This window comes from Macaca thibetana, chromosome 9 (genome assembly GCF_024542745.1).
Source record: "Macaca thibetana thibetana isolate TM-01 chromosome 9, ASM2454274v1, whole genome shotgun sequence".
In the NCBI taxonomy this organism is placed as follows: Eukaryota; Metazoa; Chordata; class Mammalia; order Primates; family Cercopithecidae; genus Macaca; species Macaca thibetana.
The window spans coordinates 73,386,843-73,410,690 of NC_065586.1; the positions used below are offsets into that span (position 1 = coordinate 73,386,843).

Sequence of the window (23,848 nt, forward strand, 5' to 3'; positions counted from 1 at the left end):
ATTTTCAGCTGCAGGGAAAGCTAAGAAGTTAGGGAAACAATAAAAGTAAGTCTTTTGAAGTGCATCTTTGAACTAGCATTTTAAAGGTAAGAGGCCTGTAGAGATTTAAATATATATATATGTGTGAAAGCAAAAACTGTTTTACTTGGTTGTGTGAATACAGAGTACAGGACACAAAGCCTAGGATTTGCCCAAGGTGGATAGTCTGACAAGAGACCCCACATTAACCTGGGCCCCAAATGGTGAGCCCCCAATATACGAATGGACAGGAAAGAAACCCACCATATAGAAGAGACAGGAAAAACACTCCTCTCTCCATTTGTCACCAGATGGAAAGGAAAAAAAATCTGTCCTGAGAATGTGTAACCATAAAGAATCCCTCATATCTATACCAATTTGAGATCTAAATTTATCCGTGTAGTCTTAACAAAAACAAAAACAAAAAACCTCAAGCCAAGCATTTATTTTTAAAGTAATCTTGAGTTGATAGTGCCTCTAGGCAACTGACAGAACCAATCTCAAATTTCTGTTTGGAATATGACAACATTAACCTAGGCATTAAAGAATTACCAAAGATTAGTTTCTAAGGAATACGAGATCACAAGCAACAGTCACAAGCCACAGAAATGTAAATTGGTGCAATCACTTTGAAATACAGTTAACTAGAAATTAACTAGTAAAGCTGAATAAGCACATACTGAGTGATCCAGCATTTATGATCCTAAGATTTAAAAAACTCTTGCCCTTATGTGCCCCAACTAGTGCCAGAATATTAGTGGCAGTATCTTTCGTAGTGAGTCCAAACTGGAAACAAGACAAACATCCATCAACTCTACAGTGGATAAATACATTGCACTATAATCACATAATGGACTCTTCTACGCTAGCAATTATAAATTACCCACATATTACATATCAACATGGATGACTCTAAGAAACACAACATTAGACAAACAAAGACAGAATGATACATAATATATAATTTTACTTACATAAAGTACTAAGACTCTTGAGTACTCAGTACTAAGACTAAGTCAATTACATAATATTTAGCTTAGGGAGGGGTACATAAATGTTAAAACTATAAAGAAAGGCATGAGAGTAATTAACTAAAACAGAGGATGCCTTAGGAGAACCACTCAAGAAGGGACTCACCGGAAGTCTTCAAATCCACTTGTAAGTTGCATTCTTGAGTTGAATAGTGGGTACGTGGTTGTTCATCTTATGATTTTTCTTTAAACTGTTCATATGTTTTATGTATTTTTAAATGTGTGATATGCATCATGATAAATACTTTTTTAAAAAAAGGAGAAAGAACTAAAAAAAGTCCCTGAGACGGAATATTGAATCAGATGTGTACACATAACTTTCTGGAAGGGGGTTTGAGGGAGAGAGTGAAGTAAAAAAGGTAATCAGAGAGTTACACCAAGATTGCATGCCTGGGTGGCTTGGATAATCTTGGGATGTTTAAATAAAAACAAGGAAATCTATTGTTCATATTTCTGTCATTAGCATCTGGTTGTCTGGTTGCAGGCAGATGCATTATATATCTCAGCACACTTTTGTTGTTGCTGTTGTTGAGTGAGGGAATTGTGGGACATGGAAATGTCTGGGGGTGAGGATGAGCACTATGTGGATATGGAGTGCTGGGCTTAGAGAGAATGGTGGGAGCCATGGAAGTGATTAGGTCACCTAGAAACAGCATACAGGAAGGAAAGAAATGTGAGTTCTGAACATTTTCAGTGATGGGTTGACGCAGTGAGGCACAGAAGGAAGTGAACACAGAGATGACAGAGGAAAAGCTCAAGACAAGATTTTCAAGAAAGAGAAGGTGATCAGTACTGTCAAATGGTTCAACATTATAAGAGGAGAAACTTAAAAGTCATGGAACTTGATGACTGGAAGGTCATTGGTGATTTTATACAGAGAGACAGTATTGATGAGTGAGAGAAACCATATTGCCAGAAGTGCAAATATGAATTAGTATTAAGGATATAAGTCAGTGTGAACCTAAACCAATCTTTCAAAATGTTGGATATTTAAAGGAGAACTTCTAAACATCTACTTATTGAGTGCCTAACTATGCACTCACATTGTTAATTACTTTACCTGAATTATCTAATTTTATCCTAACAGTAGGTTATTTTATTCCCATTTGACAGCTGAGAAAACTAAGGTATATATATATTTTCAAAAACTTGCCAAACACTAAGAGGTAGAATAGCTGAAATACAGATTTGGACTGTGTGATTCCAGTGCTTTTGTTCTTACCTCATCCACTGCGCTGGGAAATAGAGGAGATCATTACTTGCAATCAGGTGCTGGGTAGAAAAGTAGAAGGAAAATTTTTTGTATTTTGGGCTTTGTTTTGTTTTCTATGTTGGTAGGCAGAAGGCAGGGCACCAGTAGAAAAAAGGAATTTGAAGTTTACAGGAAGGATCATCTGACCCTTCACATGGCTCCCAGGTAGCTGGGAAGATGGGATAACAGGGAAAGATTAGAGAATTGGCACATCAAGTAGATAGAGGCTCCTGAAATGGCCCTCGCCCCCCAGAAAGGTTTAGAAGCAAAGGAGCAGAGCTATATTATGTACTTACTGGCTCTCCAGTCTGCATTTTTTCAGGTGATCCACTGTTAGCCTGATCTTGAGTCTCATAGTAAACTGAATGAGAAAATCCTGATCCATGGAAGGTAACCTAAAAGTGCCTAAAATAGTTAATTCAATGGATGGATGGACAAATGGATGGACTGATGGAAAATGAATGAATGAATGAGCTAAGAATTCTCATTTGGAATAGACCAAACATGTAAACCCTTTCTTAGAATGCTGATTAACAGCCTAGACTCCAGAGCCAGACTGGATTTGCATCCCTGACATTCACAAGCTCTGTGTCCCTGGGAAAGTCATTCATCCTGCAGCTCAATTTTCTCATCTATGAAATGGAGCTAGTAATAGTACCTACTTGTGTTAGTTTGCTAGGGCTGACGTAGTAAACCACCACAAACCGGGTGGCTTAAAATAACCGAAATGTATTCTCTCACAGTTCTGGAGGCCAGAAGTCCAAAATTAAGGTGTCAGTAGAATCACACTTCCTCTAGAGACGCTACGGGAGAATTCTTCCTTGCCTTTTCCCACTTCTGGTGGTCCTTGCCTTGAGGTAGCATTAACTCAAGTCTCTGCCTCTTTCTTCACTTGGCCATCATCTATCTTCTGTGTCCATGTGACTTCTCTTCTTATAAGGTCACCAGTCATTGGATTTTGGGCCCATTCTAATCCCGTATGACCTCTTCTTAACTAATAATATCTGCAAAGATTGTATTTCCAAATATGGTCATGTTCTGAGGTTCGTAATGAACATCGGTTTTGGGGAGACACCATTCAACCCGCTCCATTACTTAATGGAATTGTTATAAGGATTACATAAATTAACATAAGGACTTATAAAATTAATACATATTAAGTGATGAATAATATAATTAAGTTCATATTAAGTGCTTGTAATCATGTCTAACTTATAGCCAAAGGTATGAAGTATTACCAGTGTTGGCACTCTGAAAATGCTTATTCTTTCCAATAACTGCTTTCTGTTGAATAATATCAATATTCCACTGCCAGTAAAGATGCTGAGTTACTAGATTAATTCATAATAGTGCTTGACTCTATCCCTGAAGCTATTTCCTTGAAAAACATACATGATTCATATTCCTAGTAAAATGATTAAGTAGACAGGATATTAACTGGTAACAAAATAAGCTTCCATTTTCCAAATTCCTCAGATTTTGGTCACCCAGAGGAAAAAAAGTGTTGAACAACCTGTTCATATTCATTTTTGTGCAACTAATTCCTTAGGCAGTGGCTTTGTCTGTGTGACTTTCCATGTGGCGGAGCCCAATTTGTCTTTGAACCTAATTTCCTCCATAGTAGTTTGTTGATGTTTTTGGATGCATCTTAGATACAGCATCAAAAGAGGCATTGTTTTGATACAAGATTATCAAAAGGTTAGAAAAACAAGCTATAGACTATGTTAAGGGTAAGTCCTAGTTATTCCATGAAATGACGGCAACGAGATACAACCCACTGATACTGAGTCTAGTACCAAATACTGTGTTTTTTACATGAAGGATATAAACAACAATGCCTAAGTATTATATACTCTATATGGGAAAAATTGGGGGGAAAATGGTTAAGAACCCAATATTTGCCCTGCCACTTATGCAAGGTTATTTTAGAGGAGAGAGAGTAAGAAGCTGTGAAATGAAAGCAAATAATTCATTATTTGTACCACATTTATTTTGTTCACCAGTGTGTATCCAGATATTGACACAATGACTAACACATAGTCGACATTCAACAAATATTTGAGGAAGGAAGATATGGCATATTGCTTGCTGATGGCTAAGAGTGAAAGGAAGAACTTATTGGGGGCTTTATAATGTCACTTCCTAAGATGTAAATTTTCTTCAGGGCAGTCTTCATTCCCCTCTTCTTGCTTTTTCTCTATCTTTTCCCCCTTTTTATTTGAAGTGGGTGGTTGTTATGGTTTTGGTGTGGTAAGCATGTTGGTATGTAACAGAGCCAAGGAAAGTGAAGAAAATTAATATCTGTTTTTGCTTGTACTTCCTAAAATTCTGAGGCAGTCAGTTAGCTATCTCAGAGAATTGTTTGATATCAGGATTGTTGAAAAAAATAGATATAATGAAGGCGTCCACCAGAGAATTTGTTTCAGTAGAGCAGGAATTCTTAAATGCAAGTTCATGAGCAGGCTTAGCGCTCCTGAGCCACATGAAATTATGTGCAAATTGTGTATGCAGATGTAGATTTGGCGTGTGTATGTGCAATTGTTGATGGAAGATAATTCATTCACCATCCTTTATTAGTCTCGGAAGAATCCAGATCCCAAATAGGTAGAGAACCACTGAATTCAAAGATTTGTTTTATACTGATTTTGTTTTGTTTTAGAGGTTTGGATGGGAAAATTCTGAGGAAACTTGAGAGGAAATTGGACAGTGTATGGAATTATTAAATCTTTCCAGATAAGGGATCAATTCAAAGGCTTTTCTTCTTGAATTCCAACACCTCTTTTTTAACATCTTTAGCTGCTGTTGTTATGCACTCCACATTGGAGTTTGGGATGCTTAACTCACAGTTGTTATCTCTGGCAGTTGAAATATCCAGGCAGACTGATGTCATTTGTTCCCAGAACGGCATCAGAGCCCTTCTGGGCAAATTCACTGATAAGTCATTGAACAGGCACAAAGAAGATGATATTTTATGGTGCAATGAGCCATCCTTGCGTAGCTAATTTAGTTCTAACTGAACTTATAAACAAAAAACTAACCTCTAAATAGTGATCCTCTTTAAAAACTGCATTCTGTTTTTCTTTAAATCCCTGGAAACTTTGATTCGTCCTTTGTTTAACTTGAACCTTTATCTCTTATCATCTGCCTAAACCTCTGCTCTGATTAAATGATTTTCATGCTTATCTCAAATTCCAATTTTATGTTATTTTAAGTAATAGCTATGTGTGCTCTCAGACACCTGACTCGGTGACTTAGTTTATCTGGTATTCACCTTTGTATCTATCAGATTCTCAACTTAAACTGCTGCTGCTGCTGCTAATAAAGCCTCTTGTATTATTCCAGGCAATAATTTGATTAATAGTTATTTCCACCCAATTTACTTATTTGTTGATTCGTTCATTCCCAAAACACTTATAGGCACTTGCTATATGCCAAGAATGCTTCCAGTTGCAGGGGAAACAGTAAGATGAAGATTACACATGGAGTCACATTGCCTTGTGCTGAGTCAAGGCTTGTGGCAACCCAAACAGGCCAAAGAGTGAAGCCTCCTTAAGCATACAATCTTTATGTAAGTTGGGTTACTGTTTATTTAAAGCAGTGGTTCTCAACTAGGAAGACTTTGCCCCCCTCCCCCAAGGGACATTTGGCAATTCTGGAGACACTTTTAGTTATCAGAAATAGGGGATACCACTGGCACCTGGTCAGTAGAAAATGCTGGTAAACATTGGACAATGAACAGGACAGTCCCCTACAGCAAAGAATTATTCAGATCAAAATGCCAATACTGCTGAGGCTGAGAAGCCTCAATTTAGAGGCACAGTAGTGATTGAGAAAGGCTCACTACTGTAAAAGAGAAGGGGGCAGGTGACTCCAGAGGCAGTCGCCTCGCCTCTGAGGTTCTGAGCAAGTTGACTCTTAGTGAATTGACCCACACTGGAACCAAAGACCCTTCTGAGGGGTAGAATTTTCTTCTTCTCAATTACATTTTCATGAAAGAATTAGTATTCCTGTCTTAAAGACTGGCATCTTGGCTGCTGTCCAGTTGCCTGCTCCTTAATCTGCCTCCTCTGCATATTCTGAAGGGGCTAATAATTTAGGGTGGAAGAAGGACAGGTATACCAAAATCTGTGATGTTGTGTGGTAAATACAAAGCGAGTTCAATGAAATTAATACTGGGAGCATTGAGAAACTAAACTCCACCTGGGGGGATCTGGGCAGGCTTCACGGATGAGGCGGCATTTCAACAAAGTGTTTGAAGGCAGTGTTTACCATATGGCTGATAGAAGACACTTTTCTCTTTTAAGCCATACCCTGCATGATTGCATTTATAACTGGTGACAAGATGTATCTGGCTGCTCTTTCAGGAAAACCTGCTTTTGTATTGTACTGTATTAAGCAATACTTCTTTACAGATTTTGCAGGCCCAGCTTTGCAGTGTCTTTCCCCTCACCATCTTTCTATCAAAGATTTCAATAGCAGGTGGTTTCAACTATGAAATTATAGATGTGAGAGTTTAGCAGTAGTTAAAAGCTGCAAGCTTTCAGTGAGTGAATTACACGTCTTGTTTTAAAATTTTATATATATTTCTTCCTTTCTGCTGCTGCTCCAACATATGGCTATGTACTGTAGGAAAATCCAGTAGAACATCATTGCCTGCAAATTTCTGTTAGACTATTAAGTACAACATAAAATGGGTTAAGCATGGTGGCTCATGCCTATAATCCCAACACTTTCGGAGGCCAAGGTGGGAGGATTGCCTGAGGCCAGGAGTTCAAGACCAGCCTGGGAACATAGCGAGACCCCTGTCTCTAAAAACTAAAAAAGTAGCCTGGCATGGTGGCGCATGTCTATAGTCTCAGCTACTCAGGACGTTGAGGCCAAGGATCACTTGAGCCCAGGAGTTCGAGGCTGCAGTGAGCTGTGATTGCACCATTGCACTCCAGCCGGAGCAACAGAGTAAGACCCTGCCTCTAAGAGGAAGAAGAAGAATGCCATTTTGAATCTATTAATTGAAAAACTTGCTGTGATAGATATGGATAAAAGGAATAGATGTTACGTTTCTGCTACAAGAAAATAGTGGGGTCTTCATAATGTAATTATCAATAACTTACAGAATTTCTCTTTTCCCTCTGGAAATTGTGTGTTGATTTAAGCTGCCTGTACATTACAGGAAATTTTCTCTCTCAATTCAGAATGAACTCTGACATCACACAAGGGATAACATTGTACTCTTGAAGCTAACTTCTAAAAAATGCGTCCTTTTCTTGGTTCTTTTTACAAAGAACTTTTATTCATATTTTCATTGTTAGAAATAAGAGTTCAATTATTTTAGTTTGGACCTTAAGCTGGATAGTTTATAAACATGCATATTAGCTTCTTTTCTCATCAAAATGTTTTTCTTTTCCATTTTAGTCTGATGCCAATGCAAGTTACTTAAGAGCAGCTAGAGCTGGACACCTCGAAAAGGCCCTCGACTACATAAAAAATGGAGTTGACATCAACATTTGCAATCAGGTTAGTTGGAGTTATTATTGAATTTTTTACTTAAAATTCTAAAAATCCAGACTTCAAAGTCCTTAAAGACTTTATTTTTTTGCGAGTTTTTTTTTTCCGTTGAATTTTATCAGCTTGTCATTGTCAAATTATTCCCTGTTAGAGGAACATTCAGAAATGTCGGCATATGTCCCTTAATAATTAATTGCTAAAATTTAGTAAACAGTGATAATAGAACAACCCATCCGGTTTTCAAGTACTTTGATTCCTAATTCACGATTCAAGTTCCTGCACTGCACACATGCAAGTGATCATCAGGTGGGACATTATAATAGCTCAGGAGTCCTTGGTAGACTGTTTACTGCTCTATTTTCAGCCTGCTGAGTAAAGCTTTTCCTTTACTTTTAATCAGAATGGGTTGAACGCTCTCCATCTTGCTTCCAAAGAAGGCCATGTAGAAGTTGTTTCTGAGCTGCTACAGAGAGAAGCCAATGTGGACGCAGCTACAAAGGTCAGTATCATGTATCTAATGCTTTTTGTACCACTCACCATGTTCTGTGAGGATTCAGCCCTCAGTAAGAATGGGGGCACAACTCTCATAAGGTATTTGTCAAATGTGTTCTGTTTGGGAAGAACAGAAAAATTCAAAAGGTCGATGAGTTGATAAATCTTGACTTTCATTTCACAGAAAGGAAACACAGCATTGCACATCGCATCTTTGGCTGGACAAGCAGAGGTGGTAAAAGTCTTGGTTACAAATGGAGCCAATGTCAATGCACAATCTCAGGTAAGTCTACAACTCCATGCCATAGACATTGTGTTATCATTTACAAGCAATATTCTTTGGGTCAGGTGCCTGCTTAGTTCATATGTCCTCTAAGAACACAATATTTAAGAACTATATTTAAAAAGTTATATTATTGCACACTTTGGAAGGCAAAGGTGGGCAAATCACTTGAGGCCAGGAGTTTGAGACCAGCCTTGCCAACATGGTGAAACCCTGTCTCTACTAAAAACACAAAAAAATTAGCCTGGCGTCATGGCACATGCCTGTAATCCCAGCTACTTGGGAGGCTGAGGCATGAGAGTCACTTGTACCCAGGAGGCAGAGGTTGCAATGAGCCGAGATTGCATCACTGCACTCCAGCCTGGGTAACAGAGCAAGACTCTGTCTCAAAAAAAAAAAGTTAAATTATTGCAGATTATTTATATTCATGTGTGTTTTCATTTGTTTTATATATATATATATATATTTCATTTGTTTTATATATATATATATTTGTTTTATATATATATATGTGAGAGAGAGAGGTTTTTAAAGCGGTCTGTCTATAAAAGATACCAGTCATAGATACAAATGTTTAAAGGGTATCTGCAATGCAGGGTCTTACACTATTTTATGATGCTAGCTTAGGTTCGATCTTTTTAAAAACAAGCAGAAGGAGCTTTAAAGTGCTCAAGTTTAAAAATTTTCAGATTCTTTGTAATGAACATAGGTTCGATAAATCTTTCATGGTCTTTCATGAATTTCTAAGAGGAACACCAATAGGTTATCAATTGACAGACTTCGAATCTAGAAGAATTAACGTTGCTTTATTTTGTTTAAAAATATAGGTCCTCATTATTCAAGTATTCATTATTTGAGTCTCCACAGACAGGTCATGTAGGAAAGTAAACATCATTGTAATTCAGAAATATTCACTAAGAACATGACCGCATTTAAAACTGGTTCCCACTCAAACATTCCTTCCAGTCGAATGCTGACTTCCATCCTTATTTGTCAGTGTCTCCCAGGGGTGTTAGATATTGAACAAATTGATTGCAGAACAAAACTGCAAGTTTTGACAAAGACACTAAGTTTCCTCAAGTCAAGGAAAGTGATTTGGAGAACTTCTGGGTGCACAGCTGAGCTGTGGGTACGCAGTACTCTGGCAGCATTAGGCTAGGAAGCATGTGAAAAGTTAGGATGATTTCCTGATAGCTGTTTCATATAAGAATGATTTGAAAGTACATAGATTAAATGAAGACAAAAAGATAAGTGAGATCTCTGGATGGCAAATACTTCTCCCAAAAGACAGTCTTTTTTGCTTATGCTATGAAAATTAAAAAGTGAAGAATGTTGACATATATCATTTTGTTGGGAAAAATAACACTTGGTTTAGTCTTTGTTCATTCTGAGAACTTACACATGAATCCAGTTATAACTTACATTTTATTAAATCATATAAGCCTATTTTTATAATTTCAAGTTTTATCTTTTAAGAGTAAGTGTGAATCAAACTTTAAAAAGATTATTTACTATGGCCTTTTGCTCTCCATTTTAAATGCACTTGATTTTTCCAGTACTGATTATCGTTGGATATCGGGAGTCTCCTCTGTTTTATGGGTTCACAGAATTGTAGTGACTTCCTCCCCTGTTTACTACAGACATAGCAATGATAGCTCTGATGCCATCAAATGTCACAGTGAAAGAAAAGAAACTGCACAGTGCTTGCAACTGCATGGTTCTTGTATATTTGCTCTAAATTCATTCTAGTTCCCTGTGGTTGGACCTTTGTTACATGATCTATGCCAATTATTCTGATTCCCTAGGAGAGTTCCCTTGGAGTAATAACGTTTTTCCAGAAAGGAATGGTGTAAAATTGAAGAGCAGCAAGTATGGTACTTTGAGAGCGATACAGACCAGCTTACTACAATAGAAGCATCATGCTTTTAAATGGATGTTTTTCCAAATACCCCAATAATATTTTACTGAATTATGGCTAGGTAGTTTTAAGCTCTGAGATAGTGGGAAAATTCTTTAATCCATTTTCATTTGTTTTATTATTTTCTCAAGGGAGGAAAAAATCGACCTCCTTCTTTCAAACATCACATCCATTATTGACTAACGCTTAGACTAGCCATCGTTTTGAACTGGCTTGGCAATGCTTGGGAGAAGCTGCAGTTGAAATAAAATCCTAATCAGTTCTAATTTCAATTTGTACACATTCCACACTGATGATGCAGTAAGAGAGAGTATGTGAAATTCCCTGTTACTTACAGTTGTGCTTGGAATTACCAGCCACACATGGCACAGCAAAGCATTTCCCCCTTCATCTGAACACCTGCCCTCATATGCCTTCTGAACTGCATTGTTCTGTGGATGGAATAAGTAATGACATGACCTTGCAGAGGAATGGAGTTTCTATGATAATTCCTGGTAACAACTCTTCAGTAGGAACTGTTATAAAGAGTAACAAGCAATGATGTCAACTCCATTTAGGAAGCAGCACATAAAACAGTACAGAAATATTAATATTCAAGACAGACAGCATCTCTGTTGACATGAAATTTTAACCTGTAAGCAATATTTAATAGCCAACACAAAATAGTGTGAAAAGAGCCCCTTACTCTTCTTTACTATAGAAATTCTCCTTATCTTAAACATAAAAATGACATTGGGCAATATCAAGTTCTCATCTTATAAACCAAGGCTCTATAAACTAGGAATTTGTAGATTTTAAAGTAATTTTTGTCATTGCCTTGATCTTAGGTCTTAACAAGTTAACTCTTTCTTTTAGTACTTAACATTCCAGTAATCATTTAGTCCTACTCTAAGAAAGAAATTGAATTGACTAAATTGTGATTATAAAGAATTCTATTAAGTCCTTAATACTTTATACTAGATATACAACAATGATTAACAATGTTTGCTATTGAAAAATCTCAAACTGCACAGTCAAATGACATCCCCTACTCTTCCCTCCTTCACTGTCGTTATAATATAAAATACCAACTGAATTTATAAAGAAGCAAAGTCTGTTTCCAATAATATTTTAAGTACCAAAGTGTTTTAAATGAACAGATTTTCCTAGTGGCGTTTGCAAAGGTAAGACCCTTTAGATTAACTAGTTCCTCCTTGGTCTTCCTGGGTACTCTGATATTCCCTATGGTGGGAAAGTCGGATCCTGACAAAGTTAGACAGTACAAGTATGGGACTTTGGATATGGTTCAGCTTGAGCCTCTGTGACCTTATATTGCACCTCTAATCTAACTGACCTTCACGAAAATTAGTAACATATATGAATCAATGCAAATCTTTCACCATGACCTTAACATCTTAATTAAGGACAGCACTTAGTGATGTGCAAAGGTTGGCCATAGAAAATTAGAATGAATAGAAAAATTTCATAGATGAAATTTAAGCCCTTCTCCAAATGAAGTCATAGGAATACTTATTATTTTATTTTGATGTGTATTAGACAGCATGCCTCGGTACTATCTACAAAATTATAAGTCTGCAGATTTGCATGCTTATAATAGCACCACTATAAACATTCAGAGCAGAAGGTATTGAATATATTGGATAAAATCAGACTTCAAATAGCATACTCATTCCATCTTAAGCTGCTCTGCCTTTTGAGAATTTAATCTGTTGTAGCTACAGAAAAGAAAATGCAAATTGGGCACCCGTATATTCCTTTTTAGCTAGCTTTGTTTTGGAAATGTTCTAAGTTAGGAATTATAAAAACAGTGGTGTACTTTTTCCTCTTATTTTGAAATCTGACCATTCTCCAACCCACGTGCTATTTCACAGCAAACAATTATGGCTCTAGGTTGTCTAATGACAACACATTGAGTTAATGGTGCCTCAACCTCTTTGAGCTAGGGAGTGTTGGCAATATTTTTGTTCACTGTTTCCAAAGGACACTTCTGATTTTCTCTCTAGAATCATAAGTAAATGGTATGTATGGGTTCTCATGTCTTGACCATTTCTCGAAAGATAAAATTTGTAATTTGGGGTGTTATTTGAATTACGGGAACAGAAACTAACTTAAGCACAAGAGGGAATTTGTTGGAATTAGTTGAGGAACCCAGAGAATGGAAAGCTAAAGCAGCTTTCAGAAAGCTTTGGAAACCCGATAGCTGGAGCGGAGAGTGGGAGAACATGGAGAAGCAAGAGAGTAGGATTGCTTTAACCTGGTTCCTGCAGGTCAATCAAAGCTGGAGAGGGAGAATCAAGGGTGGACCTAAAAGAGAAAACAGAAGATAGCCTGCCTGTGTGTCTACCCTGTGATTAATGAAGTGCAAGCGTCTTCGTCTCAGTCCATTCCAGGACAAGTCCTACCTGCATAATGGGGAATAGGTAATTCTCTGAAAGAAAATAGGGGTGACATTGTCCTGAAAGGGAAACAGGTGTGTGGGCACTGATGACCAAAACTAAAGCAAAATAAAACAAACACCCATGCACTACAAATGACTACTATAAAATTGAAATTTCCACCATGAAACACTCACCAAAAACATTTTATCAATATAGATAGCAGAAATAGCATAAGAAGGCCAAGCACAGTGTTCATGCCTGCGATTTTAGCACTTTGAGAGGCCAAAGCAGGAGGATCACTTGAGGCCAGAGTTTGAGACTAGCCTCAGCAATATAGTGAGACCCTATCTCCACAAAAATAAAAATGAAAAAGCCAGACATGGTAGTGCATTCCCATAGTCCTAGTTACTCAGGAAGCTAAGGGTGGAGGATCACTTGAGCCCACATTAAGGCTGCAGTGAGGTATAATCACACCACTACACAACAGGGTGGGCAATAAGAGCAAGGCCCTATCTGTATTAGTCTGTTCTCATGCTGCTAATAAAGACATACCTGAGACTGGGTAATTTATAAAGGAAAGAGGTTTAATTGACTCATACTTCCACATGGCTGGGAAGGCCTCACAATCATGGTGGAAAGCAAATAAGGAGCAAAGTCACGTTTTACATGGTGGCAGGCAAGAGAGCTTGTTCAGGGAAACTCCTATTGATAAAACCATCAGATCTCATGAGACTTATTCACTACCACAAGAACAGTATGGGGGAAACCGCCTCCATGATTATCACCACCTGGCCCTACCCTTGATACCTGGGGATTATTACAATTCAAGGTGAGATTTGGGTAGGGACACAGCCAAACCATATCACTATCTCTTAAAAAATGAAAGGAATAGTATCAGACCATTCAAGGACAGATATTGTATGATTCTGTGTATGTAGAATATCCGGAATAGGCAAAACTGTAGAGGCAGAAAGTGCATTAGTGGTTACTAGGGGGAAATGGGGAGTGATTACTAAGGCATGTAGGGCTTCTTTTTGGGGTGATGAAAATATTCTAGAATTAGATAGTGGGAAGGGTTGCCCAATTTTATGAATATACTTAAAGCCACTAAATTGTACACTTTAAAAAAGTGAGCTTTATGATATGCAAATTATGTATCAATAAAAAATATTTTTAAAATCAAAAAACAAGCAAGTATGTAACCATTCAGAAAATGACCAACTTTCAGGTAATAATCTTAGGATGGCAAGCACTCGAAAAGAAGGTGGAAGGCTATTGTGGAGAGGGAAAACAATTAATTACAGGGCTGCATCTTGCTGTGACTCTTGTCTACAAATATTTCTAAGTAGTCCTAATTCTGTGCATCTCAGTTTCTGTCATTGTAAAGCAGGGCATGTGGAATGATTTCAGAGTTGTGCCTCTTAAGAATAATTCTCGAGAAGTTCCAGGTCTGTAAGAAAGCATTACCTTAAAACCCAGTGCCTGAGTCTGGGCTTTCTTCATGGATCCTGAAATGGTTGGTTCTGGAAAGAAACTGTGAGAACAGTGAACACTCACTAGAGCCAGACATGTGTGGATAGACTAGTGTTTCTTAGGCAATCTTGGACCACAGCAGACCTCTATATTGAAGTTGAGAACGAACTGGCGTTACTTGTCTTGACATAAATATCTTGTTGATATTCATGTCTGAGAGAAAAATGCTTATTTTGGAATAAAAAAAAAAAAAAAAAACAAGGCTGGGTGTGGTGGCTCACGCCTGTAATCCCAACACTTTGTGAGGCCGAGGCAGGCGGATCATGAGGTCAGGAGATCAAGGCCATCCTGGCCAACATGTTGAAACCCCACCTCTACTAAAAATACAAAAATTAGCTGGGTGTCGTGGTGGGCACCTGTAGTCCCAGCTACTCGGGAGGCTGAGGCAGGAGAGTCTCTTGAACCTGTTAGGTGGAGGTTGCGGTGTGCCAAGATTTCACTACTGTACTCCAGCCTGGGCGACAGAGCGAGACACCGTCTCAAAAGCAAAAACAAAAAACAAAACTTCTAAAACTCTGAACCTGCCCTCTGGAAGTTTCGGCTTTCAGAGAGTGCACTTGATGAGGGAAGATCGACACTTAGTTTAGCTATGAGAAAAAGCCATACTGGTTTTGACTTTCTTTTATTTTCTTTTTTGTTTTGTTGCTTAAAGAATATTTAAATTAACTAAGGATGTAATGATCTTTCATTTTAGTCCAATTAGAAAATGAGAAAATAGCAATATGATGAGAGTAATCCTCAACTCCCTTTCAGTTTCACTCATAGCGTCATAGCGCTGGGAGGAGGGACAAAGATGAAAGACACACGGACCTATAGGTGTGCGCGCGCACGCGCGCGCACACACACACACACACACACACACACACACACACCCCTCCCACAGTGTTCCAAGTACTCCATGCTTCATGTTTAAATGTGGTAGAATCTTTCACGATAAAACAGAGTAACAGCAGACTCCAGAGATATTATCAGGTAGACAATTTAAAAGGAAGAAGATTGAATGTGATGTTGCATTCCACTGCCTCTGATTTTGTGTTTCTAATCTTGAGCTTAGCAACTAGATCACCTAACTTGTTACAATTCTGTGCGAAATAGAGGAAGTAGAATAGAGGAACTCTCTGATAAGTACATAGCCATGGTGGATTTGTTATGTGGCATCATATTTATCTGCTGAAGGATCTTTTTAACTTACTTTCTAACTCTCAGTTATAAGCCAAAAGCAGTGTGTTTACCAGAGGCTGAACTTATGGATAAGCAAAGTAATTGTATAGTAGTTGATATTTATAATAATGAACCTGAACCTTTTGAATCACAAAAGGTTGAATATTTGGTAACATTGTCATTTAGAATATATTTACTTTTATTCTTTGAAATTGCATAATGTATACAATAAAATGTTTAGGACATTCAGTTAAATAGAACTGCATTCTGAAAAGTATATTCAAAAAGAATTTACTGGCTGGGTGCGGTGGCTCACACTTGTAATCGAGCACTTTGGGAGGCCAAGGCAGGCAGATGGCTTGAGTCCAGGAGTTCAAGACCATACTGGGTGACACAGGGAGACCCAGTCTCTATAAAAAAATAAAAATAAATTAGCCAGGTGTGGCAGTGTATGCCTGTAGCCCCAGCTGCTTGGGAAGCTGAGGCAGAAGGATCATTTGAGCCCAGGAGATTAAGGCTGCAGTGAACTGTGATGGCACCACTGCACTCCATTGTTTTTGGTTTTTTATTATTGTTTTGACACAGAGCAATGAAGCGAGACCCTGTCTCAAAATAATAATAATAAAACAATTTATTATAGTTTGAAAATTGTTTGATGCTTATATCTTGCAATAAGATTTTAAAATAGTATAGGATTTCATAGATATGAAATACATTCTTCTAGAGAACAAATGTATATGCAACATATTTTTAATAAGAAACTTAAGATGAAATATGTATATTAATTTGCTTAAATCCAAATTCTTTGAGCATTGATGCATATTTCAGAGAGGCACACACACACACAAACTAAATATATGTGCGTATGTATGTATGTATAATATGCGTGGATATATGTATTCTGAACATAAAACTACCTTGACAAAAAATACAAAGGAAGGAGACCTACAAAAAACAGACTATGAATTAGATTGAATCATACCATTAAGCAAATTGGCATTTCTGTTTTGCTCTAAAAGATCACATCTGTGGTAACTTTGAAGCTATTTGAGATTAATATAAATTCCTCCCTGAACTAGTTTCAACTAGTTCAGATGCTTACTTTTGTGTGAAAATACTACATGTTTATTTAAAACAGATAATTGATGCTTGGGAGCTACAATGACTAAATGTGTTTTTCTTCATATTCTCATAGCATCTAGTAAAATACTTGCTCATGGTAGGCTCTCAGTAAGTGGTTGATGACTAAGCGAGTGAACTTATTTATTTAAAGTGGGTAAATTGCTTTCAATTATACTTGGACTATTAACTATGAACTATTAACTATGATCTATACCCAAATTATGAATTATGAAATATAATTTTGAATTACACAGATTAGCAATTTAGCTTAAGCTATGGTGCTTGGGTTTTCTAATAAATATTTATATCTATATGAAAGTATCATTAAAGTTATTGTATGTGAGCACTTCTTGGAGCATAAATCATGAGTATCATGGAAAAATAGATTGTCTCTGGAAGGCTGCAGACAAACATTTGTTTTTCTTATTTTTCAGAATGGTTTCACGCCATTGTATATGGCAGCCCAGGAAAATCACCTGGAAGTTGTCAAGTTTCTTCTTGACAACGGTGCAAGTCAAGCCTAGCCACAGAGGTAAGACACTGTTTTGTTCTTGTGGGTAAGTTCACATCTTTACAGGGCATTTTGAAAACCTGGAGTTGTGAATTTGTCCTACTAGTATTTCAATTGAAGTTTTATATTAATGTGTGGGTTCGTAAGTTTTATGAAATACACTACTATAAGTCTACTTTTAATCTTTAAAAATCTTCTGTTGCATAGATACCCTTTCTGCTCTTAAATGCCCGATTCTATGCTATAATTATGCTATTATTTAAATATTTTACATATTTGCTTGAGAATTCTTTTCTGACTCTTACAATTTTGCCTTATAGGCAAAGGCAATCATTGTTTTGGAATAATTGATGGGAACTGTCTTTTCAATAAAACATTAGTTTTACATTGTTTCTCCAAATTTAAGTTAACCTAATTATAATGATTGAATTTATATATTTGTTAAGTTAACTAATTAGACTTAATTCATACTTATAAATAAAACTACTATACTTTTTTGGAGTCTTGCTCTGTTGCTTTGGCTGGAGTGCAATGGTGTGATCTCAGCTCACTGCAACCTCCGTCTCCTGGGTTCAAGCGATTATCCTGCCTCAGCCTCCCTTGTAGCTGGGATTACAGGTGCCCGCCACCACACCCAGCTAATTTTTGTGTTTTTAGTAGAGATGAGGTTTCACCATCTTGGCCAGGCTGGTCCTGAACTCCTGACCTTGTGATCCACCCGCCTCGGCCTCCCAAAGTGCTGGGATTACAGGTGTGAGCCACCATGCCCAACCAAAACTATGACACATTTTTAAGTATTAAATAGATGTGGTATTTGAAGAAAAAAAATCTTTGCAGTCTAGAAGAATTATTTAAAAATAGAAAGTGATTTAGGCCATTGGTACTGTCTTAGGTAATGTTGTTTATTTTTTAAACTAATCTGGATGGAAGACTGGAGTCACTTAAGCATGTCACCAGAAATCTATTGCTAATAATAGAGGATCAACATTTGAGTAATTTTTATTTCTAACAAAACAGTGAATTAGGGTAGATGCAGGGTTATCCCTATTATAAACCACTACTCTTGCTTGCATGCTGATGTGCTTCCTAAGTGGCACAGAAAAGATGGCAATAGAGAAACTGCATCTAATCTCACTTAGTTTTTGAGACTATAGCTTCTATGGAAACCACTAAATAAATTAAGAGATAGCTCACACAAACAAATAAATATATGAAAAATTCTCATCCTCATTTATAGTCAAAGAAATACTAATTTATTAATCAGATAAAAAAATAAGATCTAATCTTTTTGCCCATGAGACTAAAAATAAAAATTTGATGGGGAGAGGAAACCAGAACTTCCTACAATACTGGTGAAATTGATTGTTGGTTACAACACCTTTACAGAACATTTGGCAGCAACTATCAAATACTAATATTTACAAGCCTTTTTATTTAGCAGTTCCACTTCTAAAAAGTTATATTATAGAAATATTAGATATATAAATATGTATTATGGATACATTTGCATTGGGATGCAAAAGTAGTATGTGAGGATGTTTGTCAACACAATTAGTAATAGCAATTTTAAAAAATCAGAAATAATCTAAATTTACACCAATAAGAATCCTGTTTATTCAGAACTATTAGTCTTCGAAAGAAACAAAAAAGAAACCTGTTAGTAAATGTTCATATATTTATAGAATAACATGCTGTTAGCACTGTTAAAAATGAGACAAGGCTCTATGTACTGATATAGGAAAATGTCCATAGTAGATTGTTATCGGTGGTTTGCCCTGAGAATTCAGAGGGAGCCTTTGAACCCATCAGTACTGTTGGGGATTTTTATACCCATTTTTTTTTTCTTTTTTTATTTTATACCCATCAGTACTTTGGGGAATTTTTATCATGAAAATGCACTATTTTTTTTAATAGTACTTTTAAAGCTAGTTAGGAAATAACTGCTGGTTGATATCAAAATAACAAACGTTTAGCCGGGTGCAAGGGCGCACACCTGTAGTCCCAGCCCCTCAGGAGGCAGAGACAGGATGCACTTGAGCCTAGAAGTTTGAGGATATAGTGCTCTGCGGTTGTACCTGTGAGTAGTCGCTACACTCCAGCCTGAGCAACAGTGAGACCCTGTCTCTAAACAAACAAAACAGAATAAACATTTGCTAGACAGAGAACGGTGCCTCTCTTCACACTCAAGAGTAGCTATTCTAAGCACAGTACGATACACACATGGTGTCCTAGTGGACAGGGGAAATAGAGACAGGCAGAGACTTTTGGCTAAGAGAAAACCCATCCTCATTTTTGGATGGAAATACTAAGTAAGGTAAATAACCTAATGAGTTATTCCATAGCTTTCTTCGTGAAGATGGCGTAGTACCTCACTTTTTTACACTGTGATGTGCAGATCACTAAGTATCTCTCCTTTAGAAGCAAACATAACCCCAATTTACTGCTAATAGATTTGAATTAGATTGTAAACCAATGACCAGTAACTCTCAGAGCTCTCCAGTACTTTTTGAAGTTTTCAAGGCCCCAAAAGAAGCCCTACAGCTAACTTGAAGAAAAATAGTACGTGAGGTCTTCAAATCACTACTTCAGTCTTTTGGCAAAGGATATATATTTTAAAAGTTTTTATGCCTTTACATTGATTTAATTTCATGTTATGTTTATAGTTTTAAGGGCAAAAACAAACATTGTGTCTAATAAGTCACGTTCATGTCTTCAGGGAGGTTGCTGTTATATTGCTGTATAAACAACATCTAATTACCTAGAGATGTTTGAACCTTTGAATTTTTTCTCTTCTTTTGGATTATTGGTATTGGAGAATAAGAACAACAACAGGAAATAAGACATTTTATTCAAATGATATTCTAATTACTGTATTGCTCTCTCATTAGCAATAATATTGGTGTCATTTATAGAGAAGTCTGTATTTACAGAACAAACAGTAGGGGGTAATTTAAGAATCCTTTAAATAGCAAGTTTTTAATAGAATCTTTAATTCACTACACAGTGGGATATTGCCAAATTCTTTCAAATGTATTTTTTTCAGTAAGCCTGGCACACTTCAAATCTTGTATATATGTATATATGTAGCAAGATTTCTGTATAATTGTGGTTTTTAAAACGTTTTTATATTACTGTGTACTGCATCTCATATCTTTTACATATATATACACACACATATATATATACACACACATATATTTATATATACCTTCCTTTTGCTAATTACCATTCTGAAGCATGTCATATACTTGTTTGTTCATTTATTCCATGAGTAATTATTAAGCACCTATTATGTTTCAGATACTTCACAAGGTACTGGATATCCTTGAGCAACCAGGGGATGGACCTTTTTACCAGTAGCCTCTATCACATTTCCTTTCTGCTCATTTTTCTCTTAAGGATAACTGCACAAAGCAAAGCACACCATTTAAACTTGGTTTTGAAATAAAATCTGGAGCTGCTAATTTTAGCTATTAACACCTTAGAGCTGGTATCTTTGTGTCTTTAATTGGCTTATGCAGGAAACATATTCTTGTCACTGCTAATCGGCTCAGTTGCAGTTTATTTTCTGGTACAAAGTAGTTTCCTTTAGGTCCTGTGAATTTTAAAATTCACATCAGCGGAAATGTAGGCATTTTGTTTGGATTCAGAACAGAAGTGGACTGTCATTTTTACCCCTTAGGTTTTATTCAGGTTTTTTGAGTGAGATGCAAAATTAAACCTTAAAACACAATTTTCCTTTTGCCATACTCTCATTTAAACAATGCATTTTTTTTTTGCAAAAGTAATACATTACATAAATGAGAAAGTACAATAAAAAGCAAGAAGTCTCTGTTAATTTTCCCTAGAGATAACATTTTACCCGATTGCTTGCATATGTACATATTAGATACGTGTATCTATCTTTTTGAAAATGAAAGTGTTTATTTACATAGACATGTAGACTACTTTTCTTATTATATCCTAAAGTTCCTGTCTTTAGGTATAAACCTATGATATCATTTTGGTGACGTCTTGGACGTATCCAGTCTTTCCCTGTTTGTTGTCTTTCTTAAGGCTTCAGGGAATAACCTTCCAGTTGATTTGGTTATGTTATTGTTTTCCGTTTTCCTGCTGTTTTGGGTAGTAAAGTTAAAAGAAACAGGTGGCATTTAAGCCAGATCTTGAAGCATGGAGGGTAGATGGGATTTGTATACATAGAGAAAAGAAGAGGGCATTCCAGGGTGGGGGAAATAGCATGAGTACAGGTATCAGAGGAGAATTAAGTCTGTATGTCCAGAATCAGTACAGACACTGGCCGAAAGGATTTTATAGGGGATAATACTGAGCAATAAGGTCCCTTAAGAGCTTTAGGTCAATGTTTTTCACATCTTGGATATAAGTATGCTGCTTTGCATTCAATCAAATGAATTAGGAGAGCCTTTCTCTATATGCTAGCAAGGGAAGGAATGTTGAAAGGGATGTTTTAGGAAGACCTAGGTGCATATGTGCTCCTATGTGTTTTCCAAATGCTTTTCTATACCACAGGACTACAGAAATAAATATCATGATCCAAATAAAATAATAAGTCACTTGCATGCCAGTTCTCTTGTTAAAAAAATTAATGCCCTTTTGAGTATATAATAATGAAACCATTGCAGAATTAACAATTTGCAAGCCAGTCCTAGGATTTTCTACTCTGTGCTGTTTTCTCTACATTCAGCAACTCCAGGTAATCCACACATTAATTAACTGCAGTGAAATCTGTAGCTGTGTCCCCTTTATCAAGTCCCAGGGTAACACAAACGGAAGATTCAAAATGTATAGAGTATGTAAGTGTGCACTTATATCTGAATTTATTCTAAAGCCATGTTTTAATCAAATTCATAGAAGCACAGAGGAACATGGTGGTTACCAGAGGCTAGGAACTGGTAGTAATGGGGAGACAGGAGATAATGGTCAATGAAGAGGAATAAGTTTTTGTTTTTATTTTGCTTTTTTTGAAATCTGTTGCACAACTTGGTTAACAGAGTTAGTAATAATGTATTGTACATATCAAAATTGCTAAGAGAATAAAGTTCAAATGTTCTCACCACAAAAAAAATAAGTATTTGTGGTGATGAAGATGTTAATTAGCTGGATTTGATCATTCCAGATTATATTCATAAATCATAATATCATTTTGTACCCCTATACATATTGATAATTATAATTTTTAATTTAAAATAAAATTTAAAAAGAAAAAAGACAATAACCAGAATAAATAAAAAGAGTCATGTTTTGCATGATCTTTGTGTTGTCTTCTTTCATTGGTCACAGAAGCCAAGAGTCTTTCTCTTAACTCTAGAGACCTTAGTCTCTATAGACCTTTCGTAAAGCAACCATGAGTACAGTTCATGAATTCACATATCCTGACAGAGCAGGAGTATGCGAGGCAACACGGCACAGTAATGAGCCAGACAGACGTATATCTCAGTTTTTAAAAATCCGTGGAAATTTTTACATCTTATTTAAATGAGCTCCTTTGAAAATTTTGCCTGGATTTAGACTGAGCTTGCTTGCTTGCCTGCTTGCTTGCTTTCTTTCCCTTCCTTCCTTCCTTCCTTCCTTCCTTCCTTCCTTCCTTCCTTCCTTCCTTCCTTCCTTCCTTCCTTCCTCTCTCTCTTCTCTCTCCCCTCCCCTTTCTCACTTTCTTTTCTTTTCTTTTCTTTCTTGCTCTGTCACCCAGGTTGGAGTGCAATGCTATGGTCTCGGCTCACTGCAACCTCCAGGCGTCAAGCTATTCTCCTGCCTCAGCTTCTCAAATAGCTGGGACTATAGGCCTCCACCATGCCTGGCCAATTTTTGTATTTTTATTAGAGACGGGGTTTCATCATGTTGGTCAGGCTGGTCTTGAACTCCTGAACTCCGGCGATCCGCCCGCCTCTGCCTCCCAAAGTGCTGGGATTACAGGCGTGAACCACCGCACCCGGCCCTGAGATTATTTTATGGATATTGCTATTATGGCAACTTTTTATATGTAGCATTTTTGTACATTTTCAAAATTTTCCTAATTAATGTATATTACTTTTTAATGGAAAACCCAAAACCCATGAACCTATTACAAATTTCTTAGTGTTTTTTACTTTGGTTGTATAGATAATATTTTTTGAAAATATGTTTTCACTTTTCTGTCCATTCGAATATGTTGTTAGTTTTAATAACCCCAAACAAAAATTGATGCTTGGTCACTTGGTTGCCTTCTTATTTGTTATTTAATAAAAAAGAAAATATTCATTGGAGCCAATCTTGACCCATCCATTTATTTGCAGGATGGCTTCACACCATTGGCAGTGGCTTTGCAACAAGGTCACGACCAAGTCGTTTCGCTCCTGCTAGAGAATGACACCAAAGGAAAAGTGCGTCTCCCAGCTCTTCATATTGCGGCCCGAAAAGATGACACGAAAGCCGCCGCCCTGCTGCTGCAGAATGACAACAATGCGGATGTGGAATCAAAGGTGAGGCACGAGGGACACGGGCCTGTCATGCAACTCTCCAGTGTTAGATATGCAACCTTTAAGAGCACTCGGTCTCCCTCTTGGCAAGCTTATGCCATGCCTTTAATTTCAATGAAGGGAAGAAAAATATGTGTCTGAGCTAGCCACCGAAGGCACAGCCTCCCTTCA

General features: G+C 36.9%; 1 protein-coding gene across 1 annotated transcript in view; it reads left to right on the forward strand.

The window, feature by feature from the left end:
- ANK3 (ankyrin 3) overlaps positions 1-23,848 on the forward strand; it is a 361,275-nt gene that overhangs the window by 104,970 nt on the left and 232,457 nt on the right. The window contains 6 exon segments of the mRNA XM_050803013.1: positions 7,714-7,815; positions 8,207-8,305; positions 8,483-8,581; positions 17,128-17,209; positions 17,212-17,225; positions 23,495-23,680. Of these exon segments, the coding sequence (XP_050658970.1) occupies positions 7,714-7,815; positions 8,207-8,305; positions 8,483-8,581; positions 17,128-17,209; positions 17,212-17,225; positions 23,495-23,680 (582 nt within the window).